Source organism: Gallinula chloropus, assembly GCF_964237585.1.
Source record: "Gallinula chloropus genome assembly, chromosome: 26".
NCBI lineage: Eukaryota > Metazoa > Chordata > Aves > Gruiformes > Rallidae > Gallinula > Gallinula chloropus.
Window position 1 is genome coordinate 2,082,417 of NC_140111.1, and position 16,360 is coordinate 2,098,776.

A 16,360-nucleotide genomic window follows, 5' to 3' on the forward strand; every position below is an offset into this window, starting at 1 on the left:
CTGTGGTAAGCAAGATAATTAACAGTGAGAATGGTTTTTAACTACCATAAACACCTTGATTTTGGTTGTGCTAGTGTTTAAGGAACTGATTTTTCTCACTCAAGAAAGCACATGCATATCCATCCCTACATTGTCTTCGTGGAATCTCTGCAGCCAAACTTACCCACTTAGGGCTGGGTTAGGACTGGTTTATAGGTTAAACATACTTTAACTGAGCTTTTGGTATTTAAACAAATAGACTTGGGGGTCTTGCTTCAATCCTTTGCTTCTCAACACTTCCCCAAAAGCCACAAACCCAACCAAAACAGTGGAAGTTGTTTAACTCTGGGCCAGCAAACAATACACACTCAGGAAATGCTCTCAATGAGTAAGCCACTCTGAAATGACCTGTTGTACAAAGCAAGGTCATCTCCCAACATCTATCACATCAAGCATTCCCTAAGCCATCTGAAAACTCCTCCACTGTAATTCCTGGAGATCACCATGGAGCTGGTTTTCAGCACGGCTCCCAGTTCTGCTGCTGCTGCCTTCTCTCCACCACTGAACTGCTGCCTTGTTTCCAAAGCAGCCAGCCCAGCTAGGTCCTCCTTATTTCCAGGCTGTCTGCACCACACTCAGTTCTGGGAATATGAAGCAGAAACACCTAAGGTGTCCCTCAGACAGAAACCAGTACAAAACCAGCAAAGTTTGATAAGTTCTTGACTCTGATGCAGTTTGGTTTATGCCCTTGAGCACCAGAGTAGGTCAGTAGCTACTTCATTGTGATAACGGGCCAGAAAACCACTCACTTTGTTGAGAAACCAAACCAAAACACAAACAAGAAAGAGTTTTGATCACAACTTTGCCATTTCAAGTCTGTGGAGCAGAAAAACTCCAGAAGCAGCTATCCTCACACCTCAAACCTCCCTTCTGAAATACTAGAGGAAAATCCACAAAGTGTAAACACAACCATAGGCTTTATTTTCACTGTGAATGCCTGCAAAGTTCCCTTTCTTCTTAGCAGGAAAAAATGCTCACACCCAGTTGACAAGAAAACAGGGAGACCACCAATAGCAAAGCCAGAACTTACTTCGATAGGGTGACTGTTGTCTAAGGCATCGAGCTCTTGAGCTCGTGTGTAGTCAGCAGAGACAAACTGAGTCCAGATATCGTACTCTGGGAAACAGTGGTCTACACATAGGTACTCAATCCAGGAGGCAAATCCTTCATTCAGCCAGAGATGGGTCCACCATTCCTGGAAGGAGAAGGAGGTAGAATAATGAGCAAAATTCCAAGAGCTTCATTTAATCAAGCAGCCTATAAAGAAGTCACCAGCCCAAGAAGAGCAATCACCAGGCAATAACTTGTTTATCCCTCTGTCTCAAGTTTTAGAAACTCTGCATGGAGAACTGCAGCAAGCACAAATGAAATTCCCCAAGACTAGACTAGAGGTCAGAGCAGAGCTGCTGAGGAAACAGCTAAGGACGTTAGCTAGGCTAGGGAAGGGGGTCAGTGAGGCCACAGCTCAGTAAAGCAGCATCACCACGTTGGTTGTCTTCAAACTGAACAGCAGCAGCTGCACAAGACTGACTCTGCGTTTGGGTTTTGGCTAGAGAGTGTGCTCACACAAAGGAGTAAACCTGGAAGTGCTCAACACTACAGAAACCTGAAATCTAGCAAAGAGCTAAGAGCTGTTCCTCACCCACCAAAGACGAGCTTTGGTTTTTTTAGATAAGCAAGTTCCACTGGCATTTTCAAATTATTCTCTTCATTTCTACTATTTAAGCAAGATAAGGAAACGAGTTGCGGATACTGAGGAAGAAAACACCCTTTTTTTCCATGGCTGCACTAACCAACCCATTTACATTTAAAGAATGAGCATGGCTGTGCTGATACAGCCCCTGAGTAACAGAACCTGGACAGGATGCAGGATCAACCCAGTAAAGCTGCTCTACAAAGGGTGACAGCTTCTACTATGAATGAAACATTTACCCCAGGGAGGGTGGAATTTCAACAAGGAAAGCTGTTACTGAAACTCTACTCAGATAAGCCCTGCTTTATTTTTAGAGTGGAGACTATCCAATTTTCTTTTACATTTCTGATGGCATCTGTTTCCAAGCCCAGGTCCCAGTGCACAGAGATCAGTGCCAAAGAACTAATGCAACTACAAAATAGATTCCTGGGCAATAAAGTTGGACATCTAAGTCTTTTCTCTCTTACCCCACTGACAACCTAATTGCTCATAGATCTATTTCTTCCCCTGGATTATTCTGATTTCATTTACCTTTGCTCAGAAGACCTGGGATATCGCATTGGCCAGTAAGATCAGGTACTGGCAAACTAACCCAGAGATGCTACTGCAGCTTTTGGATGTGCTGGTTAGAGAGGGGGGTAAACTGACTTTCTGGAAATGGAGAAGTAACACTGGAATTTCTTTCCAGATTGCACAGTTGCAGCACAAAATATAAAATGATGAGAGAGAGAGATTCTTAAAGGAACATTTGTTGACAACTCAAGAACTTCAAAAGGAGAATGAAAGGCTAATTCAATAGAAGTTGTTGTAAATTATATTCTCGAGCTTACTGCCCTCACTGCCACAACTCTCAATGGTCAGGAGGACTACAAATGGTTCACGGGTCACTAATGGTCCCCAAGGCACTTGCTGGCATCCCACAGTGTTGTCTAGTCACATGAAGCTGGCTTTCCTCGCTTCCAGCTGCTCAACTCCACTAAAAGCTAAAAATATATTACTTTAATATGGCTTTTCCATTGCAATACTGTGTGGTGCTCACATGGAAGGTACCCGTGCTACCACAGGCAGGAAGGGACACAGCAGCTGACTAGATTTGAAGAGGCACAGCGCTGCAGAGAAGTTTCTGTCAAACTCTGCCCAGTGTTATAATGAATATTTACAGCAGGGTTTTTCCTCCCTCTACTCACACTTCACTTACGCAGCCTAAAAGCCAAAGCAAAACAGATTTGGGGCTCCAGAAGCCATGCTTTTTCTTTTTTTAAACCAAACACACTAGTTTCTTACAATACAAGAAACCTTTAACCCACAAAATATTTGGGTTCAAGCATCTCTTTACAGGACTTTGGGAAGGGGAATGTCAGATCTCATTAGGAGAAGCAGCTGAAGCTGCTCGTTAACAGCTCTGGCAGATGCTGGTTTGTTTTTAGCACTATATGGAATTTATTTCCAGATTTCAGCCTTGCTGCCTCAGGTCTGATTTTCTGCCCACCAAAACAACTCAAACATCAAACCATTCAGTCAGCTGTTTCCCCATATATCCTGAGTAACTCACAGGAGTTTCTACTGAGTAAGTGTTCAGCTACTGGACTAGAACAATTTGCAGTGCTGAGCTGGTGGCTGCTATGTGTGCTTGGTGTGACAGCCCAAGGAGTGAATGACACCTACCTGAAAGGACTAGTGGATTATTGCTTCTAAGCAACCTGGCTAGCCAAAATAATTCCCACAAAGCACCTGCTCAACCCTAACTAGGACTATACTCAAACCACTGAACACTACTTCACATGGGATCTAGAAATACTAAGGAACGTGCTAGTAAAGAGGTGGTAATAAAGGGCTATTTTAAGTTTTTTACTCTTATTATTTTAAAAGATAGCATGCCTGCTACTAAAGGGCACACACACACACATGACATGAAGCACTCAGCAAGGAAGACTACAAGTACTTGTAGCTGTTAGATACCATCGTCACAAGGTTTCCAAACCACTGATGAGCAAGTTCATGTCCTACAACCAGAGCAACCCACTGGCGAGATGAAGAACAGGAATTTTTGGGGTCAATGAGCAATGCAGTCTCCCTGTAGTTAAGAGAGAAAGAGAACTGAACAGAGTGGTACACGCTGAGGGAAAACAAAACAGTCAAAGGTAGGTGAAATTACCTAAGCAAGCTAAAAAGTGATCAGTATGACTGAAAAAAACCAAAAGCTCTTTCAGTTTAGACATTAAATGATTGTGGTGAGTTCCACAGTGGTTGGAATGCTTTGGAGCAGTAATTCCTCATGGCATGCAAGAAGATAAGTGCAAAAACCCAGGCAGGAACAAGAAAAGTTTATCCTTTATTTATAAAATAGCTCATCTACATAATCTAGGAACCTTAACTGCAGCTCCCTTTGCACTGCGTGACATGTGCAGGGCAAAGGCTTCTCTGCCTCCCTCATCCCCAAAGGAATTCCAAGCCTTCCCAGTGCACAACCAGCCACGTTACCCTCACCACCCAGTGCAGATGCACCCACGCAGGGCACACGTGCACACACGAGTGGCAGGCACACAACCCTCTGCTAGAAACACCCCTGCCACAAGCAGGGCTGAGTGGGACAGTCAGAAAGGACTGACAGACCTCAGAAGGGGGAAACGTGCACCTCAAAACTTAGATGGTGCCTGCAGGTTGTGCCAAGCTTCTGTCCCCAAAGGGATAAAGCAAGTGTGCCAAACTGAGCATAGTGGGGAGTTGGGAGGGGGGGGAAATTAACAGAAAGGCTTCCAAAAATTCTACTCATCCAGGACAATTTTAAGGGTTTGGGGTTTTTTGTTTCCCACCAGGAATAAAATATCAGATTTTAATCAGAATTGCCATAAGCAGCTAAGTAGATTTTAAACCTGGGCTCAAAGTTCCATTTCAATGTTGGCTTTTTTAAAGGCCAAATTAAAAGTTCAGCAGAAGAAATTCAAACTATGTCAGGATTTGAAGTCTAAAGCTTACAAGACCAAAGTTGTACAAAATGAAGGAAAAAAAAAAAATCATTCTCCAGCACAGATAATGTGATAATATCAAGCCACAGTACAAATGCTTGATCAGATGGAACAAAAAAAAGACTGAAAAGGAAGGCAAGTTAATATATTTTAATTTACTCCTATCCACATGGTGATACTGTGGTTGCTGCTAAATTTACCAACTTGCCTACACCATGAAACAAGAAAGTCTTCCAGCTGTGTCAGTAAGCACGTAACTTTTACAGGGGGGGAAAAAAGCGGCCAAGAAAACTCTCTTGTAGAACAGGCAGTGCTGCCAGGCACTTAAAAACCTCACACCCCTTGGACAGTAGCTGTGTTAGCTCATTCTTGCCTTCCTAAGCCTTGTACAATAACACACGCTGCTGCAGAAGTCACAATTATCCAAACTGAAGCAAGAGTTGAAGGTATTTACTCAGTCTTATATTTGGGATGATCCCCAGTAATTACAGCTCCTTAAAACTAATCCAATTACTTCCAAGAATTAGTGAACAAAGAGGGGGGAAAGACAGTATTTTAACAGCATACCTATAAGTAACAAGGCCCCAGTTCTCCATGGCACCTTTATAAAATAAATACAAAGGTTTATTGATATTGATACACACCTCTTCCTAAATGTTTAAAATTCAAATAAAACACAGTTCATCAATAAAGTGAGTTACTTTACCAGCAGCAAAGTCTGCAATAGCTATGAGATCAATTTTAGGAAGAGGGTAAGGAACATTGAAGTAGTCCTTATAAAAAGGCAGAGTTTTAGCAGCAACCTGTAAGAAACAAAGAGAAATATGATGTTAACTTGGAACAACTAGTGAGGCTGGGAAAATTTATGAGTGAATCTAGCCTAAGAAAGCAGCATCCATGAGATTTCTTCCAGAAGCCCCATTCCCAGCTTCCAGAGCACAATGGTTTGGAAGACTCCCATCTCCTTTTTCTCCCAGGCTGTAGCCTACCCTTCAGGATTCCTCATCATCTCACCAAATCAGGACTGAATGAAACCCTGTGTTTTTGTCACTGCAGATATTAACTTGTCCACAGTTGAAACCCTGGTTAATATCACACACGGTCTTCTCCACACGATAAAAGCAAAAAGAACCACCCTCAGGGGGGCTTTGCAGGGATTTCTAGGATGGGCAGAGGAGTCCAGCTGGTCTGGGGTGGCTGAGGAGGTCCCTCTGAGCACATTTACCTCTAATGCAAACTTTCCTTGCTCCGCTTTGCCAACGGGAGTGTAAACACGCACTAGGACGCCGTCGAGGGACCTGGCCTCCACGAAGTCGTATTCTCCCACCACGAAGGCGACGAGATAGGTTGACATGACAGGGGTGCGAGCAAACTTCACCTCCACCAGGTTCTCGTCATCCGGGTACGGCTTCCTGTCGATGACATTCTTCCCACATGGAAGGGACCCGGTTAGTTTCGGGGAAGTGAAACTATTACGCAAGAGGTTTGACTGACTAGTCCATCATCGTGAGTCATGAGCGTGTTTAGAGTCACAGAGTCACAGGGGTGGGAAGGGACCTCCAGAACTCATGGGGTCCAACCCCCTGCCAAAGCAGCTCCCTAGGACAGGGCACACAGGTCGGTGTCCAGACAGGGCTGGAATCTCTCCAGAGAAGGAGACTCCACACCCCCTGGGCAGCCTGTCCCAGGGCTCCCTCACCCTCACTGGGAAAAAGTTCTTCCCCATGTTTGTGCAGAACTCCCTGTGCTCCAACTTGCAGCCATCACCCCTTGTCCTGTCCCCACAGACACTGAAAAGAGGCTGCCCATTTCCCCCTGTGTCCCCCTGTACTCTCTTAGAAAAGAGCACTTCTAAGGTTTTAAAATACAGACAACACAGTTCCCCCTCCTAACTAAAAATGCCCCCTCACACGGAGAGGGGAACTTATATAAGTTCTATTCCATACTGAACACATGAGCTACCAGCTACTGTCCTTCAAGGAGGATATCACCCAGACCTCAACAAGGCATCAGGCTTTTGCTTTACATTCTGAAACAAACCCGCTGGAGTTTGCAGGGAGCTATGAAAGGTAGATACTGGAGGACAAAAAGCCTGGTTTTAAACTGACTTGCTCTAGTCCAGCAACATAATCTAGGACTACGTTGCACCACGAAGTAGCAACTTGAAAAGGCCCACTTATATTTGTATATGTACTTCCAGCTGCACGTTTTCTCCCAGTTCTGGTCAGAAATTCTCCAGAGCAGAAAACCTGCTTATATATCTCAACTGCTTGTGTAGCTGCAACAGCTATACAAACACACAGAGGCTTACTTTTCTCCAGTCACTCTGAATCAAGCAGCACGTGGCTTGACATATGCTAAGACTTCTTTTTTGTGTGTGTGCTTTGTACAACCTGCTTGGGTTCTGTGCTAGCATCTGACATCACAATAGCATCTTTTAAAAGTCCTCTCAATTTTTTTGCTGCTTAGTAATAGCCAGCAAGATCTTCTATATTCACAGAATCACAGAATTTGTTGGGTTGAAAGGGACCTTTAGAGGCATCTAATCCAACCCCCCTGCAGTGAGCAGGGACATCTTCACTAGAGCAGGTCGCTCAGAGCCCCACCAAGCCTGACCTTGAACATCTCCAGGGATGGAGCCTCCACCACCCTCATACTGCAGATTTTTTTCCTAGTATCCAACCTAAATCTCCCCTTTCCTAGTTTAAAACCATTACCTGTTGTCCTACTGCTACACACTCTTCTGAACAGTTCTTCCCCAGCTTTCCTACAGGCACCTCTCAGGGATTGGAAGGCCACTATCAGGTCCCCCTGGAACATTATCTCCTCTAAGCTGAACAAGACCAACTATATTCCTAATTCTGTTACTGAGACACACCATTAACTATCAAACAGCCAGCTGAGGTTATTACAGCTTTATGTAAAACACTGTTTACTTGCACACCAAGAACTTACCATATTTGACAAAGCTACTCTGTCCTTAGGAACCACCAAAGAAATATCAAATGTTGCCTTAATAGCAGGCTCATCCCAGCAAGGGAAAGCCCTGCGAGCATCAGTAGCCTGAAGGAAATAAGAGCATTAAACAAATAAATCATAAGAGATTGTGGCAATAACACACACATAATCAGCAAATTCTACAAGCAAGAAGTTGGGTGAACGATGGGGCAGTCACTGGTGTAGCATGTCTCCACTGACATGCTTGACCTCTCCCTTTGAGCATTTTACTCTCATTTTTTTCACTCATGGTGTTAAAAAACAAAAATCAGCAGCTGAAAAGCACTTTGTGCTCTGATGGAATTCTACAGTCTGAGCAAAATTTAGCCGAGTCATGACAGGAGCAAAGCTCAGTCATGTGAAAGAGCAGAGAGGGCACCCAGGCGTTCACAGACCTACACACAAGACCACCTATTTATACTCCCTCAGCCCACTGCACCCAAGAACTGTGCTGTTTGTACAAGTAATTCTGACACTATGTCCAGGGTTTACATAATACTTGAGGAGACAGAATCTGACTCACATTTTGGATGCCATTAAGATACTGAGCTAAAGGCAGAGTGTTCTGTTAAAAAAAATTAATATACTTCATAAAGGAAAGTTATATGGAGGGACTGACCACATCCAAATAAAGAGCTGTTCTTAAACATTGCAGCTATTCTATATATACCATGCATGACACATCAGCCTGATCCTTGGCTGGGGAATTTGCCAGGTCCAGAGTTTGTTGACCTTGAAGTGGCTGCTTTTAGGATGACCCAGCCATATGAAGAGCAAGAAGCAAAGAAACAGAGATTTTTGAAGTCTGCTAGGAAATTGTGCCTTTTGCTTCTTCTAAGCAGAAATCCTGTATTAAGAGCAACATTCCCTGAAAAAGAAAAGTACAGCCCATACCTCAAACTGAGTGACAGCAGCATAGCGTGTGTCTCCAGTGGGGGTGGTGTATTTACTCCGGTAAAAGCCTTTCATTTTATCATTCAGCTCCCCTACAAAGTCTATCTTTAGTGTCCCTGTCCCTGTAAGAGAAACAGATGGGGCATTGTTATGTGCATGTGCCAAACAGAACATTTATTTGGTCTGGACCTTCAGGCCAGGCTACTCAGCTGGCCCACTGCCCTTCTGAAATAAGGTGTCCCCTTCAACTCCTCCCCACCCGTGGCTTTTTTGGCCAGTCTCCCTCAAAGCCTTCACCCTCCTCACACAAAATAAGCTGCAGCAGAGCGATGCAGGCAAAGCTGGACTCACCACAGCGTTTTAGCACTTCATCAGCCAAGTCTGCTGCAGCATTCACACTCAGCTTCCAACAGCTGCTCCATAACCAGGAGAGACCTACCTTCAGTCACCTGAGAAGTCTGATCCTACAATCCTCACCTTGGAATGAAGTTTGAGAAAGTATAGGACAGCTATTAAGTGACACTAGCATGCTCTGAGATCTACTGCAAGCCAAGATGGGGCGCTGGCTGCGCTGCTCAAGCTTGTAAGTCAATTAGTCTCAGGATTTATTCTGCCCTCAATGTCTCAGGGTAAAAGGGGAAACCTGATGGTGATCAGAGAGGCAGCATGCCAATATCCCACAGAATGAACCACTGAAGTGTTATCACCCTAAAAAATCTTTCCCTTTGTATTTCTCAAGATGAAATGAAACAGCGTTATTCAAACCCAGGAGCTGAGTTTCAATCCACAAACTCTGCAGAGCAAAAAAAAAGTAGCAGTTTCAAAAGAATTAGTACATTCACACCTAGGAAAATACTGCAGTAATTCAGATTAGCTCAGTCTCAGTGAGAGGAAAACATCATCAGTGGCTAATATAAATAGCTTCTGAGCCTAACTCCTAATAGCAGGTAAATAATTAGAGTCACCTCAGGTGTTGAAAGCAAACATCACCATTAGTGAAACAACATTTTCAATTCCAGAGGCTCACAAAGTGACTTACAGTGGACAGACTCCCTGGGGAGCACTGCATTTGCAGTCAGAAGCTTCAGGGAAGACAGAGCTGTCCTGTCCCAGCTCTCTCAAGTGCAAATGTCTTAAACACAGGGTGGAAGCAAGCAGAAAGCATGAAAATAGCTCTTACCTTTCTGAAGAGTACTGGGAAAGGAGAGAGTAACCTTTTCATCCTCATTTTGATAGTTGAACCCTGTGGCATGTACCTCTGAAACGTAAGAACAGAGCACTTTGAAATAAGCCCCAGAGGTGTGTTTTTAACTCATGAACATTTAAAATGAACTGAATCAGCTGAATCCAAGGATAGGCTGTAGTTACTGAACAGACCCATGAAGACCTTGAACAATCCAGGAGGATATAAAGCCAAGCAAAGAAACACACCTCCATCAGAGTGCTGCGCTCGAACGCGGCCGGGAAGCCGTCTGCTGTGCCAGGTAATGAAAGCTGCACTGTTAAACTGTAAGCCTGCAGCAAGAACCACCTCCTGTACAACACCAGGAACACTGGGAACAATCCTGGCAAGTGGTAAAACATCACACAAAACTTCCTCTCAATACCAAACCCTTACATCAGTGCAGCAGGGTTCTTACTTATTATTCCAAGCAGGATGCTCATGATTTAACTCGTCCGTGGCCCTCACTGATATCCACAGAGAAGTGGTTTGGGTTGAACCACAAATTAAAAACACAATGTTGATTTTATTTGAAAATTGTCTTCAGAACCAGGGCATCCAAAATCAAGCAGAACATTAAGCAGAAGAGCCTTCAGATCTATCTGTAGGTGCAAACATCTGCCCCATGAGTCCATGATGAGGGGGGGAAATCTGTGTGCAGGAGTCAAATAGTCCTGCAGCTCAGAGTCAGCAGAGCCCAGAGAGAAAACCTGGTGTTACTTCTCCCTTCTGAATTCATCCAGTCTCACCCTCTGCATCCAAAGTGGTGCTCCTTCAGCCAGAACCCTAAAACAGCTATGTGGGATGTCACCCTGCAAGCCCTGCTCCTCTGTCACTCTATCCAACCACCACCACAAGCAGCTCTCTAAGGAATGCAAATCTGCACCAAAACAAACCTACCACACAGCAGCATCTGGACCCATGGAACTTGGAAAGCCTGGACACAACACTACATCTTTCTAGGTAACTCTAGATTTATAAATACAGTGAACATCTGGCAGTGCAGCATGGTTTTGGGAGGTTCAGGACACGCACGGACCAGTTTAAAGAGGCAGCATTCCCATTCCCATTCCCAGCACAAGCTGCCCAACCCATCCCACTTTTAACCCTCTGGCTGAAGTGAAACCCACCCAGGCTACTGAAACGCTAGCAAGGGTTTAGCAACCTTTTCAGTCCTTTCAAAAACGGTCCAGGCAGAGAGATCCAGTGAAGAGCTTCAGTTACCTACTGAAACAGATACTGGGCTTGTGTGGGCACAGGAAAAAAAAGGACAAAAAAAGAATCCTGGAAAGTGCTGTGATACTTAGAGGTGAACTCCCTAAAAGAAAATCATACCACTACATCAACTCCTTCATTACATGAAGTTCTGAATGACAAAGCTTGTTTGAAACATTCATTTAATGTACAGAATGAAGTGTTCCATGCTGAGGTATCACCACTAGAACCCAGCTACTCTGCACTCTCACAACATGTTCAGCTAAGTTGTTCCACGTGTGACAGAAGTAACTGGAAACCTGTTTATTTTCATACAACTTAAATAACTATTTATTGTGGAATAGGATGATTTCAGTCTTAAGCTGGAGTTAATACCAACTTCTTAGGGGAATCAACTTTTTAAAAGGGTAGGTAATGGCAGGACAAGGGGGATGGGTTAAAGCTAAAGGAGGGAAGATTTAAATTGGATATTAGGGGGAAGTTTTTTTTACACAGAGAGTAGTGAGGGGCTGGAACAGGCTGCCCAGAGAGGGGGTGGGTGCCCCATCCCTGGGGGTGTTCAAGGCCAGGTTGGATGGGGCCCTGAACAACCTTGTGTAGCTCCAGGCCTGGAGGTTGGTGTCCCTGCCTGTGGCAGGGGGTTGGAGCTCTGTGACCCTTGGGGTCCCTACCAACCCAGACCAGTCTGATTCTATGATTCTGCTCACAGAGAACATAGATGCAGAAATTACATGAGTGCATTAGTCTTAACCACTGTCCTCACAGTGCTCACTGCTCAGTGCTTAATCACTTATCCACCATGCTAGAGTACACACCACATAAATGCTTACAATAAAACAATTCTAGCTGTAAAAATTACAAAGCTTTTTTTTTTTCTTGATTTTGTTTCTGTACAGGATCAAGTAGAAGAACTTGAGACTACTAGTCTGCACCAAGGAGTTCCAAGGTTTTTAAAATCAACTCTAAGAGGGACAAGAGAGACCATTTAAACAGGAGACAAGCCAAGGACATCACAGTGCCAGCAAGTGCTGGGCAAGGAGCAAGAAAAAGTAAAGGTTCAGCTTTTCTTCTAACAACTCTGCAGGACACTGAGGCAGAAAAGGAGCCCTAGGAGAGCTGGAGAGCAGACACTCAGGGGAGCAGTGCTAACCTACAATGTGCTATTCTCAAAGTGGGCTTCCAAGCAACAGAGAGTGAAGCTGTTGCTGACTGCATCGTTTAGATCCGATGAATTTTGACCCCTGGCTATCTTTAGAGTCCAACAGCCAACAGACTTGTTGTTCTGTGATAGCACATTAGTGACCTCTGTCAGAGGGGCTGAATACCTGCTGGAAATTTATGTTAGGCTGCCTGGGAGGAATCGTGCTGCTGGACAACCTGCAGATGCTGAGCTGTCAGCCCTGTGGTCAGAAAGCTAAAGGAAAACCTGAGAAACCTCTGATAAAGATCAGCACAAGAATGCAGAAACACCTCCCCATATCTTTCAAAAGGACCACAGCAAACCAAAAACATTTGTATCTTTTTACAGCTTCTAATGGAAACAATCTGATCCTGAAGACAAACAATGCCATGACTTCAGGATCACAGCTCTAACCTACTGAAACCCAGAAATGCAGAAGAATGCCTGTTATGCAGATCTTCTGCCAAAAGTTGTCAGTGAATATCAACTTTCCCCCCTCCTCCTCTCCCAAATGTGAAGTCATTTAAGTAGCTCCACTACTTCATGACCTTTTTAACCTCTCCTCAGAAAGCCACAGGGAAGACGGGTAAAACATCAGCAGTGATAGAAGAAGGTGAAGACCTGAAGGTCTTTCCCCCACCCCTTCTGCAGCAGCCTGGAAAAGCACATCACCACATGCAGAAAGCAACCTTGTTTCAAAGAACTTCCCAACCTTAATTCCACAGTGTTGGATGCCAATTACCTTAAGGTTAGAAACAATGTTTAAAGGAGTTCTAGCTTAAATGGGGTGGAAGCAGCCGTCTGGGGAGGGATGCTGATGGCAACCCCCACTGAAGGAGGCGGAGAGGCTTGTGATACCCCAGGACTGCACCACCAGCAGTGACAGCCTCTTGCTGCCCAGAGAGGGGGTGTGTGCCCCATCCCTGGGGGTGTCCAAGGCCAGGTTGGCTGGGGCCCTGGGCAACCTTGTGTAGCTCCAGGCCTGGAGGTTGGTGTCCCTGCCTGTGGCAGGGGGTTGGAGCTCTGTGACTCTTGGGGTCCCTCCCTACCCAGCCCAGTCTGGGATTCTGTGACAGCCAGCTTCTGAGGAGCACTTAAAGGAAACAGCAAGAGTACATCTGGAACAAAATGTAAGACTGGTTTAGAGTTCACAAGACACACACTCACTGAGGAGCTGCTGCCCAGAACAGGATCTTCCTATGCTCGCTCCAGCAATTGCTTTTAATTCTCAAAGTAGCTGCTTATACGTATCAGTTTTTGAAACAGCAGAATATAACTGAAAGATTCAAAGTTACTTTAAAAATCAAAACAAAAAAACCCAACCCAACAAAACTCCAACTATTCAGAGCCAATAATTTAATCCAGAGCAAAAGAACCATGGAAAACCATTAACAATACTTTTTGTTAGAGTTTAAGAGAACTGCTTATAACAAAGATGTAATTGCAGTAAAAGGCTGCCTGAATTCCTGACACTGTTGAATACAAAAGCTCCTGAAGAGAACACCACAATTTTGGCAGCCTCCTAACTTGGGAGAGTTTGGCACTGCAAGGTTGCAAGTTAATCACTAGCACATTAGTACAGTCTGGACCAAGTCGCATGAGAAAATGAAAAGCTGCTTGAGCTCCACGTCTTTGAAAAAAAATGCATAAAAAATCTGATCCAGCCACCCTCCCAAACTCTCTGAGCACTGCAGATCAAATTTTACAACAGCAGTTTGAAGAAATTATGGTCCTTTTACAGAGTACTTCCTGAAATCACACGGTAACCAGACGGATACGTCAATTAATGATCCTGATTTCTGTATTACATGCTTATAAACGTGGAGGCCAGCCAAAGGTTTTAAGCAATGTCAAATGCTCGTGGATTTCAAAGTGAAGACAAAGCCAAGTGCAGCAGCCCTCTGTTCCACAGCACAGGGAATCACAGGGGTTGGAAGGGATCTCCAGAGCTCATCGGGTCCAACCCCCTGCCAGAACTGCTCCCCAGCTCATACTGCACAGATAGATGTCCAGATGGGTCTGGAATCTCTCCAGAGATGGAGACTCCACACCCACCTGGGCAGCCTGTCCCAGGGCTCCCTCACCCTCACTGGGGAAAAGTTCTTCCCCATGTTGGTGCAGAACTCCCTGTGCTCCAACTTGCAGCCATTGCCCCTTGTCCTGTCCCCACAGACACTGAAAAGGGGCTGCCCATTTCCCCCTGCATCCCATCCTTCAGATACTGATAAACATCAATAAGGTCCCCCCTTAGTCGTCTTCTCTCCAGGCTGCACAGCCCCAGCTCGCTCAGCCTTTCCTCACAGGGGAGAAGTCACCAGCAATTAAGGTACGGTGGCTTAATGAACTTGCATTCATCAACTGAGCTGCAGTGCCTGTGTGCACTCTGCCTACTCTATCTGCAAATGAAACACGTTGGAGTACAACATCCATGTGTTGACACAGCACACGCTTTCCAGCCCTTTCACACCTCTTCACGGGTTTCAGACCAGCAGTTGTAAAATCCACTCAGGGAGGCAGATCCTTGCTGATCAGATATTCCCAAACTGTCAATGCAGCCCAGATTTTCCTAAAAAAAAATCAATCCCTATCATTAAAAATTCTCCTGGAGAGGACTCGCTGTGACACTGAAAGGGTGATGAGGACTTCACAACCGGCTTAACTCGAGTCTGCTACAGGCAGAGACAGTCGTCTCCTTTTTCCCACCTGGCCCCAGCTGCACATTCCCATTCCCTTCCTTCCACTGGCATTCACGTACAGTCATCAGGATGCAGGATGGGGAAGATGATCCATCTCCAAGCTCCCTCTCTCTCCCCGTAGAGGCAGTTCTCAGCCAGCTGCATTTCCTGACCCACCAGGCAATCCAAATGCCAGCAGAAGGAAGGGAGGGAGGACAAGTGCCACTGCCCCTTTGCACAGCCTTATGATCGTCATGAACTGGCAGTGCTCCCAGGCCAGGGGAAAGCAGTGACACACACGGGTCACATCGCTCAGCCTCCCATAAGCACCAGTGATCTGTCAAACATCAGCTGGGGCTCTGCTGTAACCAGCACCCAGGCACATCCCAACCACCCAGCGAAGGGAAAGACTGAAATAACAAGTACTGGCCTTAAAACCTTCCGAAGTTTGAAGTCCAAATCAAAGTTCACCTGATTATTTCTGCTAAACAAACACCACTGCGGTTTCTTTCTACTGGGAGTCGCCAACTACTCCCCTCCAAAACCCTCTAAATGTAAAGAGGACACTTTAGATCCCCCCAGTACCTGAAAAGCTTTCCAAGCTAAACAAAGACCATGTAATTCACTGAGTAGGACTTCAGAACAATTTCACAGGTCCTTAAAAGAGGGATTAGCAGGAAGCTCAAACTACTCAGCATCCAGTAGTATGAAACTCAATCCCCTAAAATTTAACTTAAGAACAAATTTGCTTAGGAATGCCTTTTCAGTTCTTCATTTAGCTGAGCCAAGTCACTTGGACAATGACAGCACAGCATGCACACACCTAAATGCTAAGGCTGGATTTGGGTACAAATGCTAAAAACCTAGCTTCTGGGGAATAAAAAAAACAACCCAAAAAAACCAAAAGTTCCTTGTGATTAGTGGGAGGAGCCAGTCACAACTTCAGCAACGGAAAAGTCAGCCTTTTGAGCAGCTTTGTTCCATTACAGCATACCTGGCACAGACAGCAAATCCACATCCTCCAGTTCCTGGTTTATTGTTCACTATCACTCAATTGTGAATTACACAGCAAAATTTGTTACTTTTGACTCAAAAGCTTCAGACATCTTCCCTCAGCATCCTTTCAAATATTGGGCAATGATCTGATCTCCCCTGCAAATCTGCATTAAAGTTCCAAAGAACAAGTTCTAGCCTCTGCTGTATCCATCCCCAGAAGAGCCAAAACACAGCCTGCTACTCCAGCTAGGATTTCTGCTGCTGTACAGCCCCAGTGCAACAGGCACTCAAGACCAACAAGGATTATTAGCAAAATATTTAACTCACTTTCATAAACCAGGGAAGGCACCTGTTGAGCAAGAGGTTCGCTTTTTCACACAGCTACTTTTCAGAACAGAAGATAAGTGACCAACTATCTTTTGTCTCACACTTACAGACAAGCATGAGACATTCTTCCCTGCTGAGCTACCCAACTAAAAGAGG

General features: G+C 44.9%; 1 protein-coding gene across 2 annotated transcripts in view; it reads right to left on the reverse strand.

Annotated features, from left to right (window-relative positions):
* NPEPPS (aminopeptidase puromycin sensitive) overlaps positions 1-16,360 on the reverse strand; it is a 39,567-nt gene that overhangs the window by 11,430 nt on the left and 11,777 nt on the right. For both annotated transcript variants that reach the window (XM_084275695.1, XM_084275696.1), the window contains exons 3-10: positions 9,770-9,847; positions 8,590-8,711; positions 7,654-7,761; positions 5,924-6,124; positions 5,405-5,501; positions 5,266-5,299; positions 3,692-3,806; positions 1,070-1,234 (exon numbers count right to left, since the gene is read on the reverse strand). In XM_084275695.1, coding sequence (XP_084131821.1) covers positions 1,070-1,234; positions 3,692-3,806; positions 5,266-5,299; positions 5,405-5,501; positions 5,924-6,124; positions 7,654-7,761; positions 8,590-8,711; positions 9,770-9,847 — 920 coding nt within the window. The remainder of the gene's footprint in view (positions 1-1,069; positions 1,235-3,691; positions 3,807-5,265; positions 5,300-5,404; positions 5,502-5,923; positions 6,125-7,653; positions 7,762-8,589; positions 8,712-9,769; positions 9,848-16,360) is intronic.